The sequence below is a fragment of the Eulemur rufifrons genome, chromosome 23, assembly GCF_041146395.1.
Source record: "Eulemur rufifrons isolate Redbay chromosome 23, OSU_ERuf_1, whole genome shotgun sequence".
In the NCBI taxonomy this organism is placed as follows: Eukaryota; Metazoa; Chordata; class Mammalia; order Primates; family Lemuridae; genus Eulemur; species Eulemur rufifrons.
In genome coordinates, this window is record NC_091005.1 from 4,814,191 (window position 1) to 4,837,056 (window position 22,866).

Below are 22,866 nucleotides of genomic sequence, written 5' to 3' on the forward strand. Positions count from 1 at the left end.
AAGGACTTCATCCGGAACTCAACTAGGGAAATGGTGATCTGCTCCAACCCTGAGGATACTAGATGTGTTGATTATTTGGAGAGAACATGTGGGGTTTGAAAATGACACCTTCCTAAGGTGGTCAAGAGCAATTTGGACTATATGTCAACTTAGGACCCAACCCCTACCTGGCAACGTGATGCTACTGATGGTACACTATTTTTTTTTTTCCCATTTAGTTTATCTTGAAAGTTGATCCAAATCAGTGCAAACAGTTGACCCTTGAACAACGCAGGGATTAGGGGCACCAACCTCCTGTGCAGTCAAAAATCTGTAAAGAACTTTTGACTCCCCCAAAACTTAACTACTGATAGCCTATTGTTGACCGGAAGCTTTACTGATAACACAGTCAATTAAGACATTTTGTATGTTTTTTATATATATTATATACTATACTCTTACAATAAAGTTAGCTAGAGAAAATAAAATGTTAATACGAAATCATAAATGAGAGAAAATATATTTACTATTCATTAAGTGGAAGTGGATCATCATAAAGGTCTTCATCCTCATAGTCTCCATGTTGACAGGCTGAGGAGGTGGGGGAGGAGGAGGAAGAGGAGGAGTGGTTGCTCTTGCTATCTCAGGAGTGCCAGAGGCAAGAGAAAATCTGCATGTAAGTGAACCTATATAGTTCAAACCCACATTGTTCAAGGGTCAACTGCATAGATGTTTTTCTTTTTTTAAGAAGGTCTTGCTCTGTTGCCCTGGCTGGAGTACAGTAGCATGATCATAGATCATTGTAACCTCAAACTCCCGGACTCAGGTGATCCTTCCATCTCAGCCTTCCAAGTAGCTGGGACTACAGGTATGCACCATGACATCCGGCTGATTTTTTTATTTTTCTAGAAATGGAGTCTTGCTATGTTGCCCTGGCTGGTGTTGAACTCCTGGCCTCAAGTGATCCTTCCACCTTGGCCTCCCAAAGGGTTGGGATTACAGGCATGAGCCAAGTGCCTAGCCAGTCTTGTTCTTTAAATGCTCAATGCAAGATATGTCACAGCATGAAATGTATGCTATTTTCATAACACAGGAAACAAAACCATTAAAAAAGACAAGCTAGGAAAAAATTTACAAACCAAGAATATAACATTTTATTCATTTCCAGATTATGAGTATTACACAGCATATACATATATTTAGATAATATATAAAACAAAGAATAAACCATCGGAAGAAATATTGGTCTGAAATTGCCTTACGTACATCTTTAATTCTGTTAAGTTCATGGTAAATGTATCTCCCCACACTCTGGGGCGGGCAGCAGGATAAACTCCAGCATTCACTTATCACTCACAGGACTGCTTATCCCCCGCTGTATTTACAATGCGATTGCAGAGATATGGCATGGTCACTGGTGTCCACGACAAAGGACACCAAGTAGTAAATAAAAGAACTATAGCAGAGTGAACTAATACAAATATGCTTTTGCATTGTCCTCCAGACAGTTTCTTTTTTAAACTAAGAAGTCACATCCAGGGTTGTATTCCAGTTATTGCTGGAAGGGGGGGGAAAAAAACACAAAAGAGGCATCAGTTTAAGCTATTGGAAAATAATGGTCAGTGCCACCAGCCCCCTACCTCTGGTGACACTCGAGTGGACACTAGGCTGTGGGGAAGGCATACATGTCCACAGCAGGCAGGCATGGAAGCACCCACTATTGTGTTAGAGAGGACCCATCAGCTGATAATTTTGGACTGATAAAGAGGTTCAGATGGAGGATATTCTTTGAAAAAGGTGAACAGGAAGCAGCAGGATGCTCCCGAGGAAGGGCAGGATCACCTTGTGAAGGTGGAGACAGTAATAACAGAACATTTCATAAGATCATTCCTGATTCAGTGCTGATGTTGGAAGAAAACTTAAGATCTTATGACATAAAGGTGCCCGAAGTGTCAACATAGAGAGGCTCTGTAGCTGAACTCTTAGACTAGAGCACTTTCCAGAAGCGCAATTCCCCCAGCTCACTGTTTGGCCTTCCCTGAAGGCCGGCTTACCTTGGCTTTGTTCTGAACTGGGAGATACAGTTTGAACTCCGCGGGCAGTTCGTCTTCTGAGTAAAGTCTGTCTGAGAAGTAAACCCGTCGGATCCGACAGTTTGCATGGATCTGTGGATGCAAGGCTTATTTTGAGAGGTTAAACATGCCTGATTTCCCTCTTTTCCTCATTTGTCTACAGGCCCTCTCATGGTACTGTAAAAGCTTATTCTCTTTTGAGATCTCCTTGGCTTGGCTTAGGGGTGGATTCTAGCAAGAGGGAGATTTTGCTTACTGTATTCACCCACTATATCTGAGCAGACTCCTAAATATTTCCTGGACCTTTTTTTTTTTTTTTTTTTTTTTTTTTTTGAGACAGAGTCTCACTCTGTTACCCGGGCTAGAGTGCCATGGTGTCAGCCTAGCTCACAGCAACCTCAAACTCCTGGGCTCATACAATCCTACTGCCTCAGCCTCCCAAGTAGCTGGGACGACAGGCATGCGCTAACATGTCCGGCTAACTTTTTAGTTGTCCAGTTAATTTCTTTCTATTTTTTAGTAGAGACAGGGTCTCGCACTTGCTCAGGCTGGTCTCGAACTCCTGACCTCGAGCGATCCTCCTGCCTTGGCCGCCCCGAGTGTCAGGATTACAGATGTGAGCCATCGCGCCCGCCTCCTGGACCTTTTTGAAGCCAAAGCTCCCTGGACAGTGACTTGGGAACTTTGGCCAGAAACCCATACTGTTCTGCTATATGGGCCACAAGCCAGTATCAGATAGTGGATACCCCCTGCACCCCCAATTTTGGGCTCCATTTGGAAAAGGAGCGATACCTGCACTCTTAGGGTCTCGATGTAATTTGTGCCATACGCTCGCCGGGTGAAGTCTGATAAGTTGAACTGAATTTGGTTCCAGCCATCATCCAGCCGCATGGGCATGGTACAGATGAAGGGTTTCACCCGGGTAGTGCTCTGGTAGTTACTTGCCCGAAATCGTCGACGCACATTCTTGTCATCTAGTACCTGTGAAATACAGAGAAGAAAAGTAGCATTAACTCCATCTTGGAAGAAGCAAACAACCTTGTTAAGACAAGGGGCTGAACTCCCATAGCCTAGTTTCCCAAGGCTGAGACCCAGGGGAGAATAAACAGACAGATACAGGTCATACACTGGATGCAGATGGCCCGGAAGTAGCAAGTTTATCTTGTTTGTTGCCAAGGCAACGCCAGCTGTTATGACATATGACACACCCGGCAGGCTCTTAAGCCATAGAATGATTTCATAAACATTCTTCCCTTTGAAAAATCAAAAATACTAAAATAGTGAACAGTGACCCAATATTAAATAATTATTCCCCAAATGGACACTATGCTATCTCAAGCTTGAAATCTTGCAGCTATTTATTAGATTTTCTAGGTGCTTACTTGTTTCTTTAAAAACCTGCCATTAAATTTCCATTACTAATACCAAATTTATGTCATAATAACAAGGACTGCATCAAGCATATAGTAGAGGCAGAAAAGAACACATACATAAGGACAGATGCTTTTGTAGGGCTAGTTTTTCCTGTGAGTTGAAAGCTATCTCTTTGGTATGGCCAAGAGTGGACACAGTTATGTGCACATACTTACCTGTACTTCGAAGGTAAAATATTTCTTCAGGTTTTTGATAATCATGACGAGGAAAGGAAGTTTAATTCCCAGTGTCTTCTTAGGGTCTGCAGGACATGTGATATATGTGGTACTGTAGAGAAACGAAATACCAGTAAACATACAACTTGTCTTTTTTCCTTTGTGGTATGTACAACAATAACACATGGTCCAAGAGGATAAACTGGAAAGAAGATCTAAAAGATTCGGATAAGTAATTCAATGAGTCCCTCAACCCTTGAGTCAGCTGATGCTTTAAAAAATGCTGGACTCAGAAACAAAAGCTTAACATAAACAATAAAACATCTGAAAAACAGAGCCAGACCAGTGGATCTTAGGAAGTTCTTCCAGTGAGAGAAGACTTCAATTATGGTCCGAGAGTGTCACCAAATTTTAGAAAACCAAAACTAAGACCACCGTGGCACTGAAAACCACACTGGCCACCCACTGAATGATCAGTACAACCCCACCCACGCCTCCCAACACACACTGTGGTTAAACAGTAATAACATAGCTAATACATAGTGCTTACTATGAGCTAAGCATGGTTCTAAGTGTTTTATACATATTCACTTATTTAATCCTCACAATAACCCTGTAAGGAAAACATACTATTATTCTCCCCATTTTACAGATGAAGATATTAAGGCCTGGGGGATTAAATAACATAAGCTCCAAGTAGCAGAGCTGGATTCACTCAGGCAGTCTGACTTGGCAGTTTGTGCTATTAACTTTTATGATATACTGCCTTCCTGGTATATGATGTCTCTGGGAGAACAGAATTGGCAACCTACCTGACATTTGTCCCTTCAATCTCTAGCACCAGAGACTGGATGTCATTATCAGTGATTCTTTTGATGTGGCCATTCCGCACCTACAGGGAAGATAATTATATTGGTACTGACATATTTGGCAACAACATTGTAAAGATTTTGAAAGCTGAATAGGACCATTTAAGAAAAACCACAGTAGCCCAAGGGGCACAGCATAGAAGTCTGTAACACTATATGCCAAAGCTTACATGTAAGGAAGCCATGCTGTTACCTCTATACAGGATCCATCAACCACCACGGGAGTCCCAGGTAATTCAGCAATCTGTAAATCAGGATAAATTTCTTCCCGAAGAAATCTACTCAATTTAAATTCAACTAATATTTACTGAGTGCTTACTATGCACCAGGAATGTTCATACATATTCTCTCAATCCTCACAACATAACAATAAGGTAGTTCCATTTTACAAATGTGGACATTGGCACCCAGCAACTACAAATGACAGATCCTAAGTAGGAGACTCAGGATTTACCAGGCTTTCCACTGCCCCATATTGCCTCGTATTTCTTTGGTCAGAAAGGTCAAAGCTGAGTGTCACTGAGAAGGAGGGTGGCAACAAACGATGAAAACATTCCTCCCCTGGGTTTACTCCTACTTCATGTTTCATTATCTTTGTTTCCCTAATTTTCTACTTTTTCAAATACGAATTCAAGTCCCATCTGTGTCACACACAGATGCCTCCTTCAGCATTTTCAGCCCACACTGACCTCTCTTTTCTCTGATTTGTTTTTCTGGCTCATGTTGTTTAGAATACATCATTTAGCATTTCGTCTACACTGTTTTGTATTGTTTGCTGCACATGTAGGAGGTACATGATGTGGAGGAATCAATATTTAATACAGATTCCTCCTCTCAAAATATTTAGGAAAGAACAATTATCTTCAAGCATTAAACTCTTAAGCACCTAATATGGACAGAGCAGAGATATGCAAAGGCCCTTTGGAAACAGGGCAGGATGTTAGGGCTGAATGTATTAGCACATGAAAAAGTTCAACTAGGTTTAGCACAAGAGACATTAGAAAGACAAACATATGGTCTTTTCCTAGGTATTATGAAAACGGCTGCTTTGGGCTGTCATCTTCAGTGATGCAATCAGAATGACTAAAGCTCTCCTTGTTCACTAATCAGCCTTCTGATTACAATTTGGCTTTCCATTGATGTGCACACAGACAACAGTGTTGGGTCTGACAGTTGTATTTTTCAACACAGATTATTAATTATATGGCATTCTGTTTTTAGACATTAGTTTCTGTGAACTCTGTTACTGTGAGTTTGATCTAATTGTGGTGTGCTTGGTATTCTCCAGATGACATCTGATATCACTGCCCACCCGCTTCTACAACTACGACTAAGTCTTGTCTCCTTAAAACAGTATAAGCTCAAGCAAGAATACAGAACAGTCATTAAGCATCACTTGTCTTCTACAATGCTTAGTACTGTGCTAGGCATAAACTAAGCATTCAAATATTTGCTGACTTCTGGAATTTGTCACCCTAAGAGTTGGCACATATGAATAGGTTCAAGGACGGTTTTTAAAAAGTTCCTGGATAACATATCCACCATGGACTATTATAGGAAGGCAGAGATACATCACAAAGCCCATGAGGCTGCCAGCATGAAGAATGCTTTCCCATAAAACATCCTTTGGTGCCCACTGTCAGAGACAGAACGCGGGGCTAGACAGGACCCCTGCCTCTGCCAATGTAGCATTTCTTGGTTTCTCAAGACACAAACGTCACATTGAAACAAAGCTCACAATGTTTAGTGCCCTCCTGCTTTGAATTCTGGGCCTCTTTCCAAGGGAGATTAAGAGCACAAAGGCTCGGGTATGTGTGGAACATGCCAACACTGCCCACCTCGTTCTCCATCTAAATGCTCCCAAAGTTGGGATATTCCCCCTATATTTTCTGTGGAAAATCAGGCAGACTCGTTGGTGAAGAAAGAATTAATCAAGAAATTATTCCCAAATAATGTGAGCAGCCCCACTGCTAAGAGCTGGCAGTATGCCAACAAGATGTAAACACTACTTTTATAACATACCACTAATTATTCAATAACATAACCATTGTTTCTTAAAAAGCAACATACCATAAAGATCAAATAGATGGTTAAATTGAAAAGATTAAGAAGTAATTAGGGCCTGAAGACTACTATTGCTAAAAAGCAACATGTTGCTGTGTAGCCAACATTGTTTTAAAGCATGGCCTCAAATCTTACATCCCCCAAGGTCTCTCAGGCCAGAGTCAACAAGAGTCCTCCTCAGCTCCAGAAAGACCAGCCAGATCTCACAGGGAGGAAATGTTAGGGAATCTGCCTTCTGCCCATCTCAAAGTTTATAGCAGATGACTTCACTGGAACGCTCCAGCAATTCTGACCTATTCAGGTCTTTACAAAAGAAAACAAAGCCTTACACCGCCGCAGAAGCCAATACTGGAAGCTAGAATAGACTCCGTAGTATTCTAAGCTTCTGCTCCAGAGGCAAGCTAACTTTTAGATGGACTTTTGATAACTTCCTAAAGAGATTTCTTTCCTTTTCAGCATTATTAGCTAACAACCACGCTCACAAAGTTAACACTTACAAAATAAATTGATGTGTCTCACAAGAGAACTCGGAGGGGTAAGGCAGCTTTTTTGAAGGAGTACCCATCAGTCTTTCTAAAATTTAAACCTGGCTGGTGATAAGACAAACTAAACAGAGCTTTGTCCAAAGAGAAAGTTGAGAGCCCAAAGAAAAACACTAGTATCCCCAGTGTTTCCAGAGGATGAAAATCAAATTAAGTTGATTTGCTAATAAATTATGATTTTTCTGCTTTGTAAGTTCAAAGGGCTGCAAATACAAACTCACTGGGGGAAAAAAAAAAAAAAAAGACTAGGGTAGGGGGGCAATTAATCAAAGACATGAGCATTAGAGGGTAGGAACCTTCCCAAAGCCTCCACTCTAGGCTTTAAAAGTAGGATCAATGTAGAAAGTGGGGGTCAGCAATTTGAGGCAAGGCCTCCCAACCACCCTGGCAATCTGGTTATCACTGCCTTAAATTATAAAGGTCTTCCAGGAAGCAACCCCCTCTCCTCACACCAGCTTCCGACAAACACATACAATAAGATACATGTCCTCAGAAAGCAAACTTCCTCCCCTTAGCTTCTTCCAGCTCAAAGGTCACTGGGCAGGCCTGGCTTTCGGATGAAAAGAAAATGAACTGGTCAGCATTTATTTATTGCTCATGGTAGAAGCATGTTTTATTTTATGTCCCTCTAAATCAGAAAGACCTGTTTTTGACTTGTTAATTCTTTTTATTCATAACACGGTCCCATTATCAAAGTATGGCCTATAAGTATTCTATTCCTCAAAAAAAAAAAAAAAAATTTAAAGCCAATCTCATTCATTTTTTAATTTCATGAATTTCCCATTCCCCTTCCCATAAGCTGGAGGTACTCAAGCAGCTTCAGAACCCAGTTAACGGGCGATTACAGATCAGAATGGTTCTCAGCCTCTGCAGACACCACGAAGTGACTGAACCTTCAAGCTCGTCTTACAATCACTCTCCCAGGCTTTCCATGGTTGCTGGGGCAACTAATAAAGAACACTGATATTTTTCCCCCAGTGTAAGCCCCAGGGAGGAGGGTTAAGCTGAGAGAGGGAAAAAAAAATACTACTGGGATAGGGAGGAAGCCAGCTGATGCTATATATTTCTGTGAGTGATTTAAAAATAACAGGAGTTGTATCCATTCCCTTCCCCTCCCCCCACTTTCATTTTTCTGGCTCCACCCCCTTACCCTGGCGGGCAGCTGAACCCTCAGCCATCTGGCATCCTAGTCTTAATGACACATGTTCCAATTTACATTAAGCCAGTAGAGCTGTCCAGTTTAGCAGGAAAGTTCCTGCCCTGGGTGTGGGGCCCAGCTCCAAGTCAGAAATAAGGCAGAGAGAGACCTCTGTAGGGAGAACTGGGCATAGCTCCGACTCGACAGACAACGCCTGGGCCTTGCAGGCTCCCAAGGGCCAAAGGCTTCTCTCCCTTTGCTGTACTTCACAGGGACTGTCCAGACAGCAGACACGCAACTCTGGGCATATACATACCACCCCTTAGTCAACATGAGGACAACTGTGCACTGCTAACCAGTGTTTTCCTATCAGTGCATTCAAAAGGCAAGTATAACTAAAACTTGTGCCCTAGTCCAATTACAGTAAAAACTGTTACTCAGAATAATGAAGAACATCGTCTGACTGACCCTGGCAAGGTAAAAAAGAAAGAAAAAAATTGTACTACCTTTATGTCCAAATGCACTCAATTCTACTACTGGAAAGTGCATCAGTTTAACATGTATCAACAAGGCTTGCTAACTATTAATAAAATCTAGGGTGTAAGCTTTTTTCCTGAAGAGGGACTGTGTTCATTTTTAAAAGCAGGCACAGGCAATGGCAATAACACTATCCAGCAACAAAAACAACAAAAGACTCTGGTGCTAACACTTAGTTTGGGAATAGGGGAGAAACAGCAGCAGCTGAGAGAAAGACAAGGTAAGAGTAAAGAAATACAGAGAAGCTTTCAGGAATTAACATTCTCATCTTGTGGACTTTTAGGATATTGCCAATAAAGACTGAATATTATTCAATGTTTTACAGAGGCGTAAGTGGGAACAGAACCTCCTGGTACTTTCCTTACAAACCAGAAGTAATGTTTACATTAAACATAAGAGTCTTTTAGGCCGGGCGCGGTGGCTCACGCCTGTAATCCTAGCACTCTGGGAGGCCGAGGCGGGTGGATCGCTGGAGGTCAGGAGTTCGAGACCAGCCTGAGCAAGAGCGAGACCCCCGTCTCTACTAAAAATAGAAAGAAATTATATGGACAACTAAAAATATATATAGAAAAAAAATGAGCCGGGCATGGTGGCGCATGCCTGTAGTCCCAGCTACTTGGGAGGCTGAGGCAGTAGGATCACGTAAGCCCAGGAATTTGAGGTTGCTGTGAGCTAGGCTGAGGCCACGGCACTCACTCTAGCCCAGGCAACAGAGCGAGACTCTGTCTCAAAAAAAAAAAAAAAAAAAAAAAAGAGTCTTTTAATAAACGTAAGATTTGCTGGTCCCAGAAGTTAAGGGAATATTATAAAGAAACACCTAATTTATTCTATGCTCTTGGTTTAAAAATTTACAAAACTCTCTATCAGGAAACTTAGTGTAGCCAGGAACAAAGACCTTAAGAAGCTAATTTCAGGCCAGGCGTGGTGGCTCAAGCCTGTAATCCTAGCTCTCTGGGAGGCCGAGGCAGGCCGATCGCTTGAGGTCAGGAGTTCGAGACCAGCCTGAGCAAGAGCAAGACCCCATCTCTACTAAAAACAGAAAGAAATTATATGGACAGCTAAAATATGTATAGAAAAAATTAGCCGGGCATGGTGGCACATGCCTGTAGTCCCAGCTACTCGGGAGGCTGAGGCAGGAGGATCGCTTGAGCCCAGGAGTTTGAGGTTGCTGTGAGCTAGGCTGACGCCACGGCACTCTAGCCCAGGCAACAGAGTGAGACTCTGTCTCAAAAAAAAAAAAGAAGAAGCTAATTTCAAGTAGGCCGGGCGTGGCGGTACACACCTGTAATCCTAGGACTTTGGGAGGCTGTGGCAGGAGGATTACTTGAGCCCAGGAGTTCAGGGTTGCGGTGAGCTGTGATCGCACCACTGCACTCCAGCCTGGGCAAAAGAGCAAGAGCTAATTTCAAGTGTGATGAGAAGTAGAGGTTTTATGAATAAATATAAATTAACTTAGCCTGGAAAGTCAAGGAAAGGCCCCCTGAGAAAGTGCCTTTGAACTCTGTCCTGGAGACTAATGAAGAGATAGAGAAAAGGGGGTCAGGGGTGGGGCCCAGCAGAGGGACCAGAAGTACAAAAGCTTGAAGGTGAAAGAGAACAGGACTTCTTTCAATTTAGTAGGAGGCTACTGCTAAGAGGGGGAACCTGGTGAGGTGACCCTGAAGAACTAGTTAAGCAAGCGCCAGACCATGCAATGTGTGACTGCAGTTAGTACTTAATAAGTTACGGCATGTAGTATTAAATATGGCAAGGAACTGAGGGATTTGCTCAAGACTAAAATAAAAAGTTTATAACTGAGCCTAGCATTCAGATGCCTAGGAATAGTAAGTATAGTAAAACCATACTTCAGAAATTGTATAATTTAATATATAGAAAATAGTAGCTGGGCATGGTGGCACATGCCTGTAGTCCCAGCTACTCGGGAGGCTGAGGCAGGAGGATCACTTGAGCCCGGGAGTTTGAGGTGGCTGTGAGCTAGGCTGACGCCACGGCACTCACTCTAGCCTGGGCAACAAAGCAAGACTCTGTCTCAAAAAAAAAAGAAAAAAAGATGATGATATACCTTCCCAATAAAAATAAAACAGGAAGTGTCAAAGTGAAATGTCAGAGATATCAGCTGTCAAATTTAAGAAAATTGGACATTTCATAGTTAATAACCTAATGTAAACTTTTTTTTAAATAAGTAGGATACTTATGATAAAAAGTATAGTGTAGTAAATACATAAACCAGTAACATAGTTGTTCTTTACCAAGTATAATGTACTGTACATAAATGTATATGCTATATGACTGGCAGTGCACTAGATTTGTTTACACCCACTCCCAAACACATCAGTAATGCATTGTGTTATGATGTTAAGATGACTATGATGTCACTAGGCAACAGAAAATTTTCAGCTCCATTATAATATTATGGAACTGTTGTTGGACATGCAGTCTGTCATTGACCAAAACTTTGTTATATGACCCATGACTGTATATGCCATACCTCATGTTGCTAAGCATTTTTTATATATCTTCATTTCTTTATAACCGTGAGAAAACTGAGTTCTTAAGTACTTGCCCAAGGTCAATTAGAACTGAACAGCCAGGATGCAAATCCAGGGTGTCTGATCACACCGTAGCACTAGGGTTTCAAATAATAAGACACTATTTTTCCCCTTAAGGAACCTGCAGTTAATGGGAATACACAATAGAAAACTGCCATACAGTATGATATAGAGAGCCACAGGAGCACAAGTGAGACTTAAGTCCCCCCCCCCCAAATAATGTTTAAATCGAGATTTGAAGGATGAGATGAGGAGAGGGGCAATGAACTTCAAAGAGTATGGGATAAATTGCGGGGGTTACAAACATTTGTGAGCATGCCATACCCACAAAAATGAAGTTTGCAAATTCACTTCTCACATTCATAGACAAAGCCTAAAAAGAAGTCAAACCTAATTTTCAAGATTCTTCATAGAAACCAAATAGAAACTCTCTCTCTATAAACTCAGGAAGGAGAACAGTAAAGTTTTATGAAATCAGAATAACTAAAAGAAGGCACCACAGGGACTAGACACCTACTGGTAAAGGTCTCGGCCAGTCCTTCCCTCCCCCTAAGCTTTGCCCCATTACAACTTTGCTATATTCCCTGGGAGCAGGAAAAATGTCTTCTTTATCTTCCCAAGTCTACACAATGCCTGTCACTTAGCTGCTGGCTCAATAAATCTCTGGTAAGTGTGTCAATTCCCAGTGTTTCTCCAACTCCTGGAGTCCCAACATTTTCTCAGGACTTTATAATATAGCTGAGAAAAAGTACTCACACAACAAAGCCTATGGATATGGCCCCAAACTTTCCCTTTTCCTCCCTTTCCTTCCTTTGCCCCAGGGGAAAAACAAACTCACTCCTAAGCTCTTTCCAATCATAAGACTTAGAAACATATAATTAATTTCTACCAGTGTGAGAATTTTGCTTGAAATGAGTGTTCTACAGGCTTTGTTTGCCAAAACGTCTGTTTAATTTACTCCATGTAACCCTGCCAATCAATTTAACAGTGTTTTCACACGTATTTATGTCATTAGGGTGCCATCCAACCTCTAGTGGCACTGTTAAGGGACACAGCGCACCATGGTTACTTTGCTTTCATATTCTGTGTGTAAACATGTTGACTAGGCAAAAAGTTGCATTTGAAAAATAAAATGCACCACATAAGATCAAGCCCAGAAGGGTTAAAATGGAAAATTGATCAAAGTTTCATAACGGAAATTCTGAGGCCTCCCTACCACTGGAATTCTTTAGTGTTCGGAAGTTCTCGGACTTGCTCTGAAAACCTCTTCTCCTAGGTCAAGTCGCGGTCTCTATTTCAATTGCCTTATATTGATAACCGTTGTTACCATTCAGTTTCCAAGGTGCACGGGCACACGCGGCCACTCTCTCCATGTCTTCTGACAGCCCATAACTGAGTCAAGCCACAGCTGGGAAGACAACATCCTTACAAAGTTCTCAGATATATGCACCCAGAGGTGCAGTTTCAGAATTTGCAATGCTGTATTCTGCTGTGAACAAAACCAAAGAACTGAAAACCCCAGTAATGTTGAAAAAAACGTAAGGAACGGCTTTCCTATGTATTAGAACTAAGCACTGGAACCAATAATATTCTTGGCATTAGCTCTACCTTGTGGATAGAATCGTCTGAAAGAGATGGTCAGATTTTTCACAGACACTAAGGCCCAAAAACTTCATTACATTCAGATCTTTCAACTGTCTTATGAAAATGAACACTATGTTCCACCCTCAAAGTGCGGAACACACCCTCAGAACGTAGAATTTCCTAGTGTTGACAGGCAGAAGTTCTCTCCCAAGCTCTATGTGGCCCAAAGCTCTCATCTGTGGATGAGGGAAGACAGGGAGTTGTTCTGAGATGAAATTCATTACCAATAAACTCTGCTTTGATTACTCCACGTGCATCTCTATAAAAACACCATTCAGCACACCATCTCTCTCCATTCCCCCCTACGGAGGGCACAACTAAGGACATTCCCTGTATCACCTGTCTTCCACGTTCGAGTGCTTACCTTAACTTAAATTCAAAAATTGGTACCGCTGACTGCCCGGGAATTTGCATGAGGAACAAAATACCAACGTAATGAAATGCAGACCAACTCATAGACAGTTAGAGGTTACTTAACATCTCCAAAAAGTAGACAGGGTCATCATCTCCTGGCGTCAGTGACAGTACCATCTGGTGGGGGTCTGAATAAAGATAATGAAGCTTGTACTGGGCTCTGAGATGATTAACCCAGACAAGACTTTGATTGTCACCATTCTGCAGTTTTCCCGATGGGGAGATCAGGCACTGAAGGCAAAGTACAGACTCCAAGTCCCAAGTCCCAGAGTGTGTGGAGCAGGTGCCAAAGGCCACCGAATTCTGGCTTATTTGGGATCAGTGGGAGGAAGGGAGCAAATGAATGAAACCCAAACATCGCTGGCTTGGCTGGAGCCTTTCTGGCCATGCCTCCATAAGGGTGCCCGAACAAAGGCTCTGTGTCTAGCGCCCTGCACAGTGCCTGGCACAAAACTGGGTATCAGTATTTGCGGAATCTGTGAACAGCAGTTCCTTTCATCTGTACGTCCCCAAAGCTCCCTCACACCAGCTCATGCGTTTCATGCTATGAGATGAGCACTATCGACCCCACTCTATCGATGACAGGGAAGTGGTGGCTCAAAAGAACTGACTGACCGACTCTGTCGCGAGGGACCCGGTACTAACCACACCTCAGCCACGCCCACCCCACAAGCAGCCCCTGCCCCCCGCACGCCGCTAGCACGCCGCCCCCGCCTCGCGCCTCAGTCGCGCCACGCTAGGGACAAGGAACAGCAGCGGCCTCCCAGCCTCTCCCAGGCCCCAAATCGACACAGCTAATCCCCGTCCCCAGCCCCCGGACCAGGAGGAAGCGCGGCCCCTGCACCCCGCCCCGCCGCCGCCCCGAGCCCGACCTTTTTGTCCCAGATTTGCAGGGGTTTGCTGCCGATGCTGTAGAGGATGGAGAGGAAGCCGCTCTGGAAAGTGTTTTTGAACATCTCGCCAGCGGCCTTCTCCTCAGCCGCCGCGGAGCCGACCTAGGCCCGGAGTAGATACGAGCACTGAGTGGCGAAGGCAAAGCAGGGGGCCGGCCCTGGCTCGCAGAAGGGTAGCTGAGCTCCTGACCTCCCGATCTGCAGCCCTCACGGAGGGACGTGGATGCGAGAACGCTACGTCCCCCAAGTTGAGCTCCAAGAAGGACACTCCAAGACGGAAACCACAGCAACTGCCGCCCGCGCCGCTCTCCCCGCCTTAAATCAGGCGGAGGGCCGCCTGCTGCTTAAAATGAATCCATCCGCCCATATGAGCCCGCCCCCGAGAGCGCGGGGCCCAATCCCGCGACAAGGATCACGGACTTCCGGTTCTTTCCGCTCGCAAACCCCGCCTCTAGTTCCGCCTCTTCATGAGAAGAACTCTGTTGCCAAGGAACTAATTTTTTTTATCGTCCTAGGGCTGCTTTTAGACAGCGGGAGGAGACAGAGGATTAAAGATAAGGTGTTAGCGCCTGCGTGGTGTCATGGAAACGGGGAGGGAGTGAGGTGAGGGGTAGTAAAGATCAGGCCCCGCCCCCTGGAGGGCTAGGAGGAGTTAGGAGGGCTAAAGAAAAGCGGAGCGCCCTGGAAAGTGGCTTTACTGGAGAAGCACTTTATCTGGTATCCTGCGAATGCCAAATAAATGCTTGTTGGCCAAATACAGGATAAAGTTATAGCAAGCTAACCAGTATTGAGCACTAATTGTGTCATACTCCTTATATACATCACTGCCTTTAACGTGAGGTCCCTATGAATACGTTAGGTAACTTATGGGGATGCAATCAAAGAAATGCTATCAGGAAAATTTATCACTTTCAATGCGTCGATTGGAAAACAAGAGAGCCTGAACATTAATATAAAAGCAGAAATTAATAAAATCAAACAAAATAAAGACAGTTGAGTTGGTTGAGTTGAACCAACAGCTGATTTAAAAAAAAATCAATACTAGAACATTTTAGAAAAGACATAAAATAAACTTTGCCTCTGCCCAGGCTGGTCCTGCTTTGCAGGCTCAGCCCTTTACTCCTTCAGAGCTTCACGCAGACGCTACCTGTATTAGCTTCCTAGGGATGCCACAACGAATTACCACAATCTGGGGGGCTTAAAATAACAGCAATTTATTCTCTCCCAGTGCAGGAGGCTAGAAGTCCAAAAATCAAGGTGTTGGCAGGGGCATGCTCCCTCTGAAGGCTCTGGGAAAGAATCCTTCCTTGCCACTTCCTGGCTTCTGGTGGCCCCTAGGCAGTCCTCAACTTGTGGCAGCATCACTCCAAACTCTGCCTCCGTCTTCCCATGGCCGCCTTCTGTGTCTCTGGGTCCTCATGTCTTCTTATAAGAACACTAGTCCTTGATTCAAGCCCACCTTGAATCCAGTATGGTATCATCTTGAAATCCTCACCTAATTACATGTGCAAAAACTCTTTTCCAAAGGTCACAGTCTAAAGTTCTGGGTGGGCATAAATTTTGGTGGGGGGACACTATTCAGCCCACTGCACTACTTTACCAAAAAGGACTTCTTTGACAACCCAATCTGAAATAGCCCTAACCCTAACTACTCTTGTGCCCCTATTTTTTTTTTTTTTTTTTTTTTTTTTTTTAGAGACAGGGTTTCATTCTGTCACCCAGGCTGCAGTGCAATGGCACAATCATAGTTCACAGCAGCCTCAAACTCCTGGGCTCAGGCGGTCCTCCTGCCTCAGCCTCCTGAGTAGTCGGGGCTACAGGCAGGTGCATGCCATCATCCATGGCCTACTTTATCTTTTTTCATCACCACTTGGAAGTCTAAATAGTTATTTGTTTATTGTCTGTCTCTCCCACTACTCAATTTTGAGCTTCTAGGAGAAACAATTTGGTCTTGTTTCTAGATGTATTCTTGACACCCAAACCAAGTGCCTGCATTTTTAGGTGGCTATGCACTAAGTATGTATTGAATCACTGAATCAGTCATGGACTCGGGGCTTCTGGCCACTGAAGGCCGACCCTGGGCTCTGTCTCTCCTGGCCTCAGCTGCTCCAGACCCATCCAGTCAGTAGAGACCCTACTTAGCTTGGAATCAGGGCTTGCCTATCCCATTTGCCTGCCCACAAAAGCTCTGTGGTCTCCTGTTGGTATTGTGTTGTTCTCATAACTTTCTCTAACTATGCAATCACCACAATTAAAATAACACCTTGAGTGTGTGTGGCCTCGAGCACTTTGATCAATAAACACTCTGATGGAAGAAATCAAAGTGTTTGCCTCTCCTAACTTCTCATTCACAGCGAGTATCGTTATGAACTGTGGGGTTCAAGATTTATTGTGACCATGGCCTTGGCTACAGTAAAGATTATTTGGCCAAAGGTTTGGAGAATATAAATTAATGGGTTTGCTCCTATTGTAGGCTTGATTTTGGCACACTCCTTCCAGGCTGAAGCTGTTTTCTGTGCATGTATCTATCTCCAGGACCAAGCACAGTACCATCATTGTGGTAGGCACTCAAAGAACAAATGAATGAATGGAGAACTAAATGGTCACCTCAGACACTTACCTTCATTTCAAAAGTAATACAGAGCAAACTAACCTGAAACCATAGATGTCTCACAGAGATACTCATTAAACACTATGGCTCTTGTATTTTGTTTTCCCTTCATTAACAGGACATATGTAAGGACAAAATACAAGTCCTTCTAAAAGTTCATGGAAAATGTGTATTATAAAAAACTATGCATGAATTTAAAAATATTTTTGCACCAAAATAAATGTGTACTAACTTGTTATCACATGTCTGAACAAGATCTACTTTGAGGCACTAAGAAGAAATTATTAATAGTTTGGAGCCGGGCGCGGTGGCTCACGCCTATAATTCTAGCACTCTGGGAGGCCGAGGCGGGCGGATCGCTCAAGGTCAGGAGTTCGAGACCAGCCTGAGCAAGAGCGAGACCCCGTCTCTACTAAAAATAGAAAGAAATTATCTGGCCAACTAAAATATATATATAAAAAAAAATTAGCCGGGCATGGTGGCACATGCCTGTAGTCCCAGCTACTCGGGAGGCTGAGGCAGTAGGATTGCTTAAGCCCAGGAGTTTGAGGTTGCTGTGAGCTAGGCTGACGCCACGGCATGCACTCTAGCCTGGGCAACAAAGCGACACTCTGTCTCAAAAAAAAAAAAAAAAAAAAAAAAGTTTGGAAAGAGCCTCTACTAGAGCAACATGAATTCTGCTAAAATTGAAGCAAGAATAAACATTAAATTTATGGTGACACTTGGGTGGAAGAATGGTGAAAACTCTGATGCTTTACAAAAAGTCGTTAACAATGTCCCAAGGAAATCAGTAGTTTACAAATGGATAAGTCGTTTTAAAAAGGGATGAGATGATGTTGAAGGTGAAGGCCATGGTGGCAGACCACCCATATCAATTTGTGAGGACAAAATTAATCTTGTTCACGTCCTAATTGAAGAGGACCAATGATTAACAGCAGAAACAAAAGCTAACACCACAGACATCTCAACTGATTCAGTTTACACAATTCTGGCTGAAAAATTAAAGTTGAGCAAACTTTCCACTCGATGGGTGCCAAAATTGTTGTACCCACATTGACAGCATTGAAGAGCAGAGCTTTCAATGGAAATTTTAAACAAGTGGGATCTAGATCCTGAAGCATTTCTTTGAAGAATTGTAACAGGAGATGAAACGTGGCTTTAGCAGAATGATTCTGAAGACAAAGCACAATCAAACAATGGCTACCAAGAGGTGGACTGGTCAAGACCAAAGGTCACGGCAAGAGTTTTTTGAGATGCTCAAAGCATTTTGCTTGTTGACTTTCTGGCGGCCAAAGAACAATAACATCTGCTTATTATGAGAGTATTTTGAGGAAGTTAGCCAGATTTAGCAGAAAAATGGCTGGGAAAGCTTCGTCAGAGAGTTCTTCTTCACCATGACAATGTTCCTGCTCATTCTTCTCATTAAACAAGGGCAATATTGCGAGAGTTTCGAGGGGAAATCATTAGGCCTCCGCCTTACAGTCCTCATTTGGCTCCTTCTGACTACTTTTTTCCCTTAAAGTTTCTTGAAACATCTGCAAAGGCCACCCATTTTTCTTCAGTTAATAATACAAAAGAGGCTGCATTGACATGATTAAATTCCCAGGACTCTCAGTTCTTTAGGAATGGACTAGATGACTGGTATTGTCACTTACAAAAGTGTCATGAACTTCATAAGCTTCCGCTGAGAAATGAAGTTTGTATTTTTTACCTTTTAGTTCCATATTTCCATGAATTTTTTGAAGTCCCCTCATGCCAAGAAAAACCTTGCTAATTAACTGCTACTGTCAATGACTCACACAATTAGAACGGAGTAGCCAAAAGTAATACATAAAAACAGAGCAGAGTCCAATGAGGCAGTAAAGCCACTGCAATCTGAGCAGTGGGTGCAGAAGTTCAATTGGTGCAAATCAGGCAATTAAAAGTTGTGCAAAAGGTCAAGTATTGCAAGAGGGGCAAGATATGAGGTGGTCCTGAGAATTCCATTACTATAAGAAGGGGCTTAGCTTGTTCACTTGCAGTTTGAGTAGAACCATCACAGAAGCAGTACTCAGTCTTGTGCCTGACTCAGAATCTCTGACCTGAGTCCTGAGTTAAGGCAGAGTGTGTCACCTTGGCAGGGCGAGTGTCAAAACGCACAGAGATTATGGCAAGTAAACCAAACCCATGACCTCAGTAATCCCTGTCAAACTGAGGAATAACTTTCTGATTATGGTGATATTGTTAAGATATTTGAAATATTTAAGAGGACCTAATACATTAGATGATCTGATACTTTGAATTTAATCTGAAATGCTTAAAGGAATTTGAAATTAGATCCATGATTTTAATGGATCTAAATGTCTAAGAAAATTTAATTAAGGTTGTAAACAATGATTGTTTAAAAGATTTTAATTTATTAAACTTAAGAGTTTAGACTTAGGTTTGTTGGTATTTGAATGCTTAGGAAGATTTCAGGTCTTTCTTAATTGCTGTTGAAAGTGTTTGTGCAAATCAAACAGATTAAATGTGTGACTGAGTTTGAAATGTCTGAGGAAACTAGGTTAAGTGTGCAAGCAATGTTTTCAGTTTAACCCATGAAGTTTTCAATTAATTGAATTTCAAACAAGGATTAAGCAAAAGTGTTCGTATTTATATACAAAATCAACTAGTTTGTAGCCATAACAGGATTTGTAAATTGATCTTAAAGACACAAGACAAATTAGATTGTTAAGGTACAGCTTTAATAACTAAGATATTATTTAAAACACCAGTAACTAAGCAACCCTTTCAGTGCATAAAAGCCCTGCTCAGATGCTAACACCCAATGGACAGTGTCTGTTCATGGCAGTCCAAGCCCAGAAACTCACACACAGCGTGTGCCCTCGAGACACACAAGGGACTTGCTACACACTGGAAGGTATTAAATAGTTTATTCCCCACCTCTCCTTGCGGATGGGGATGGGGATGGGGAGGATAGCAATGAGGTGAGAGGCTGTGCCGCTTAGCTGGGAGGAAAGACGGAAGAGTGCCCTGAATGACCGGATGGAAGACAACTGCATCCCAGCCCAGCACTTACATCCAAAGACCACTGGCTCTGACGATCAGAAAAGAGTCAGCGGTGTGCAGACAAAGCTCCTGCTCATCTGAGAGTGAAACCCAAATGGAACTCTGCTAGGCCGCTGCACATTATATTTTAAAATGATTTTTAACTTTACATACAGTAAAATGAACTTTTTGGCGTACAGTTTTGACAAAGGCACCAAGTCATATAACCATTACCGCATTTAGGACACAGAACAATTCCATCAGCCCCTGACGGCGCCCTGGAATCAGCTCACACTAATCTTTGTAGTCATCCTTGACCCCTGGCACCCGTGGATCTGTTCTCCATCCCCGCAGTTTTGCCTTTTCCGGAATGTCACATAAACGGAATCATTCGGTATGTAGCCTTTTGAGTTTGGCTTCTTTACTTAGCACAATGCATTTGAGGCGCACGTTACTTTAATACCATGCAGAATAATATTCTGAAAAGGCTGCTCATCTATTATTCTACCACCCAGGCCCCCTGGCCAGAGCTATTTTAGAATATTGGCTGGCCCTCAGCATGCTTATTTTTGAAGGCTTTCCCATGGCATTTCAAACACATTAAAATGCAACCATTTTTCATATTTAAGATAACTCTTTGCCTATAATTTTTTGAAAGACTCCTTAGAATTTGCTTTTGGAACTATTTATTTTATGACTGTGACTCTTCACTAATTATCATAAAAATATTTTTAAAAGCAAATATTGAATTTAACAACTAACGAAGTTCACGGGATTGTACATCTTAAGACATTGAATTCCATTTGTTAATTTTTATTTTCAACTTACTATGTTAGAGACAATTTTTTATTTTTCCATATCTCAAACATTTCCGTAGTCCCCGGGAAAGCTCACAGACCACAGGCACCGTGCCCCAGTGCTTGACGGAGCCCCACAAGAATCCCACGTCTAAAATCATCGTGGTTCCAGCCTGCACCAGTGAGGGAAGGCACGGAAGAGCACCCTTTCTAAAAACATCATATGGCGTAATTCTTTTTTAGGATTTTATTTCACATGCATACCGTCCAAAAATATATGTGCAAGTTTATTCATTGCAGTAATACTGAAAAACTAGAAACAACCCAAAGTCTATCACCAACAGATTGCTTCCACTGTGGCACATCACACCATGGAATACCATGCAGCCATGAAAAGGAGCAAGGCAGATCTACACATGCTTACACAGTAACTTTCACAACTAAGTGGAAACACAAGTTGCTGAAAAAGAATGTATAGTCTGATTACATTTCTGTAAAAATGCCAATTATTATTTTAAAATGTTAGTAAATACATAGGAAAAAAAATGGGAAGATGTACAGCAAATTTAATAGTGTTTACTTCCAAGGGAGGAAAAAGCTGTTGTGTGAGTGTGTTGTGTGTGTGTGGTTGTTGAAGGGGGGGGCTTTCAGTATCTGCTTTTCTGGAACATCTGAATTTTTCACCATGAGCGTATGTTACTTTGGTAATCAGAAAAATGCAATAAAACACAAATAGGACTACTGGAAGTTGTGAACTGATGTTCTGAATCTTCAAGTACATTGAGGATGAGCTCAAGATGGGTCTTGGGTTAGCCAGCAACTTGTTCCCTTCTCAAAGTCAAAACAACCTAAGCAAAACACCTCCTTCCGCTTCTTTCTACAGCCAAATATTATTCCACCAAACGATAAATATCCACAAAACCCAAGATTATTCGATATGCTGCAGAGGTTTCTGGAAAAGGAGATTTCCACACTAGGAAGTTAAACAGAGCCTTGGCTGAGGAGGGAAATTGAAGGACAAAACTATCGTTCCAAGTTCTACATGACATCTAAAGAACTCCCAAGCCAATCAACTGTGTATGTTTGGACAAGACCCTCTACATCTGGAAAGGACCTCAAATCCTAGCAGGTCAACATGGAGACAACAGATACAGGCTGTATAAACACACACACACACACACACACACACACACACACGAAGCATGTCCACAGGACATGCTCATTATAATGAGGTATTTTGATGCCGTCCCAGAGATGCAGGAGGCTGCCAGAAATTTGCAGAGCCTTGAGTCAAAAAGGGCCCCAGGAGAGGGACAGCTTGAGAAAACTAGGCTGGTGATGGAGCTGGAAAGTACCGAGTCCATCTGCGTGGTGTCCCGCTGGCCTTTGAAGAGTCTGCTGGCGGCGGCCTGCGGGTCCTCACTTGGTGTCCAAGGGGTCACACAACCTCAAGCTCCCACCTCGAGGAACTGCGTGGACACCACAGAAGCTGGTCCAAAGGACACTGTGATGCTGTGGTGGCCCTGAAAGGGCCTCTTTGCTTTGCCCCCATAATCACATCAGAAACCGTGAGCGTCCACACTGGGTCAGAACAAGCAGCAAAGGGAAGGAATATTACACAGACCAAGCAGCTTCTGTGGAAACCCAGCTAGTGCCTCATCCCAGGGTGTCCGATCTGCCTGTGGCTTCTGCTCTCCACGGACAGTGGAGGACGCAAACCAGCAGCCAGAGGCAAGGCTGGGCAGCCACCACTTTCACCTCCCCTGGCACTGCGGTCCTAGATCAGATGAGCATCGAGCCAGCTGGCGAAGGCTCATTTGTGAAACTCGTCCTGTTGTTTCTCCATTTAACAAATACAACCAGTGCTGCCATCCCAGCCCCTCACATCTGAGCGGGCCACTTTTCCTTCCAGTTTATGGGTGCTTCAGAAAGGGATCAGAAGCAGCCCTTGGATCCGAGACCCCGAACCCCCTCCTGCCTCAACTGTCCTCCAACACATTTCTGTGTATGGGGGTATTTGGAGGGGCAGGATCAGGAGATGGAATGAAATGTGGAGACATGAGCAAAGGGACAACAGAGAGGGCCAAGGCATCTTCCTGAGATCATCAGAGGTGACATTTATCTACCACCTACCGCACTGG

General features: G+C 43.1%; 1 protein-coding gene across 2 annotated transcripts; it reads right to left on the reverse strand.

The window, feature by feature from the left end:
• Positions 1-1,109: 1,109 nt before the first annotated feature.
• Positions 1,110-14,612, reverse strand: CFAP20 (cilia and flagella associated protein 20). 2 transcript variants are annotated; one of them, XR_011231290.1, is made up of 6 exons: positions 14,270-14,612; positions 4,453-4,532; positions 3,641-3,752; positions 2,844-3,032; positions 2,034-2,282; positions 1,110-1,537 (listed from the first exon to the last, which is right to left on the reverse strand). XR_011231290.1 is itself a non-coding variant. In XM_069456439.1 (6 exons), exons 1-6 carry the CDS (start codon positions 14,351-14,353, stop codon positions 1,532-1,534), a joined length of 582 nt encoding a protein of 193 aa, XP_069312540.1. In that variant the 5' UTR covers positions 14,354-14,612; the 3' UTR covers positions 1,110-1,531. The 2 variants fall into 2 exon arrangements, 1 of the variants encoding a protein (XP_069312540.1); XM_069456439.1 differs by having other exon boundaries at positions 2,034-2,144.
• Between the last annotated feature and the right edge of the window lie 8,254 nt (positions 14,613-22,866).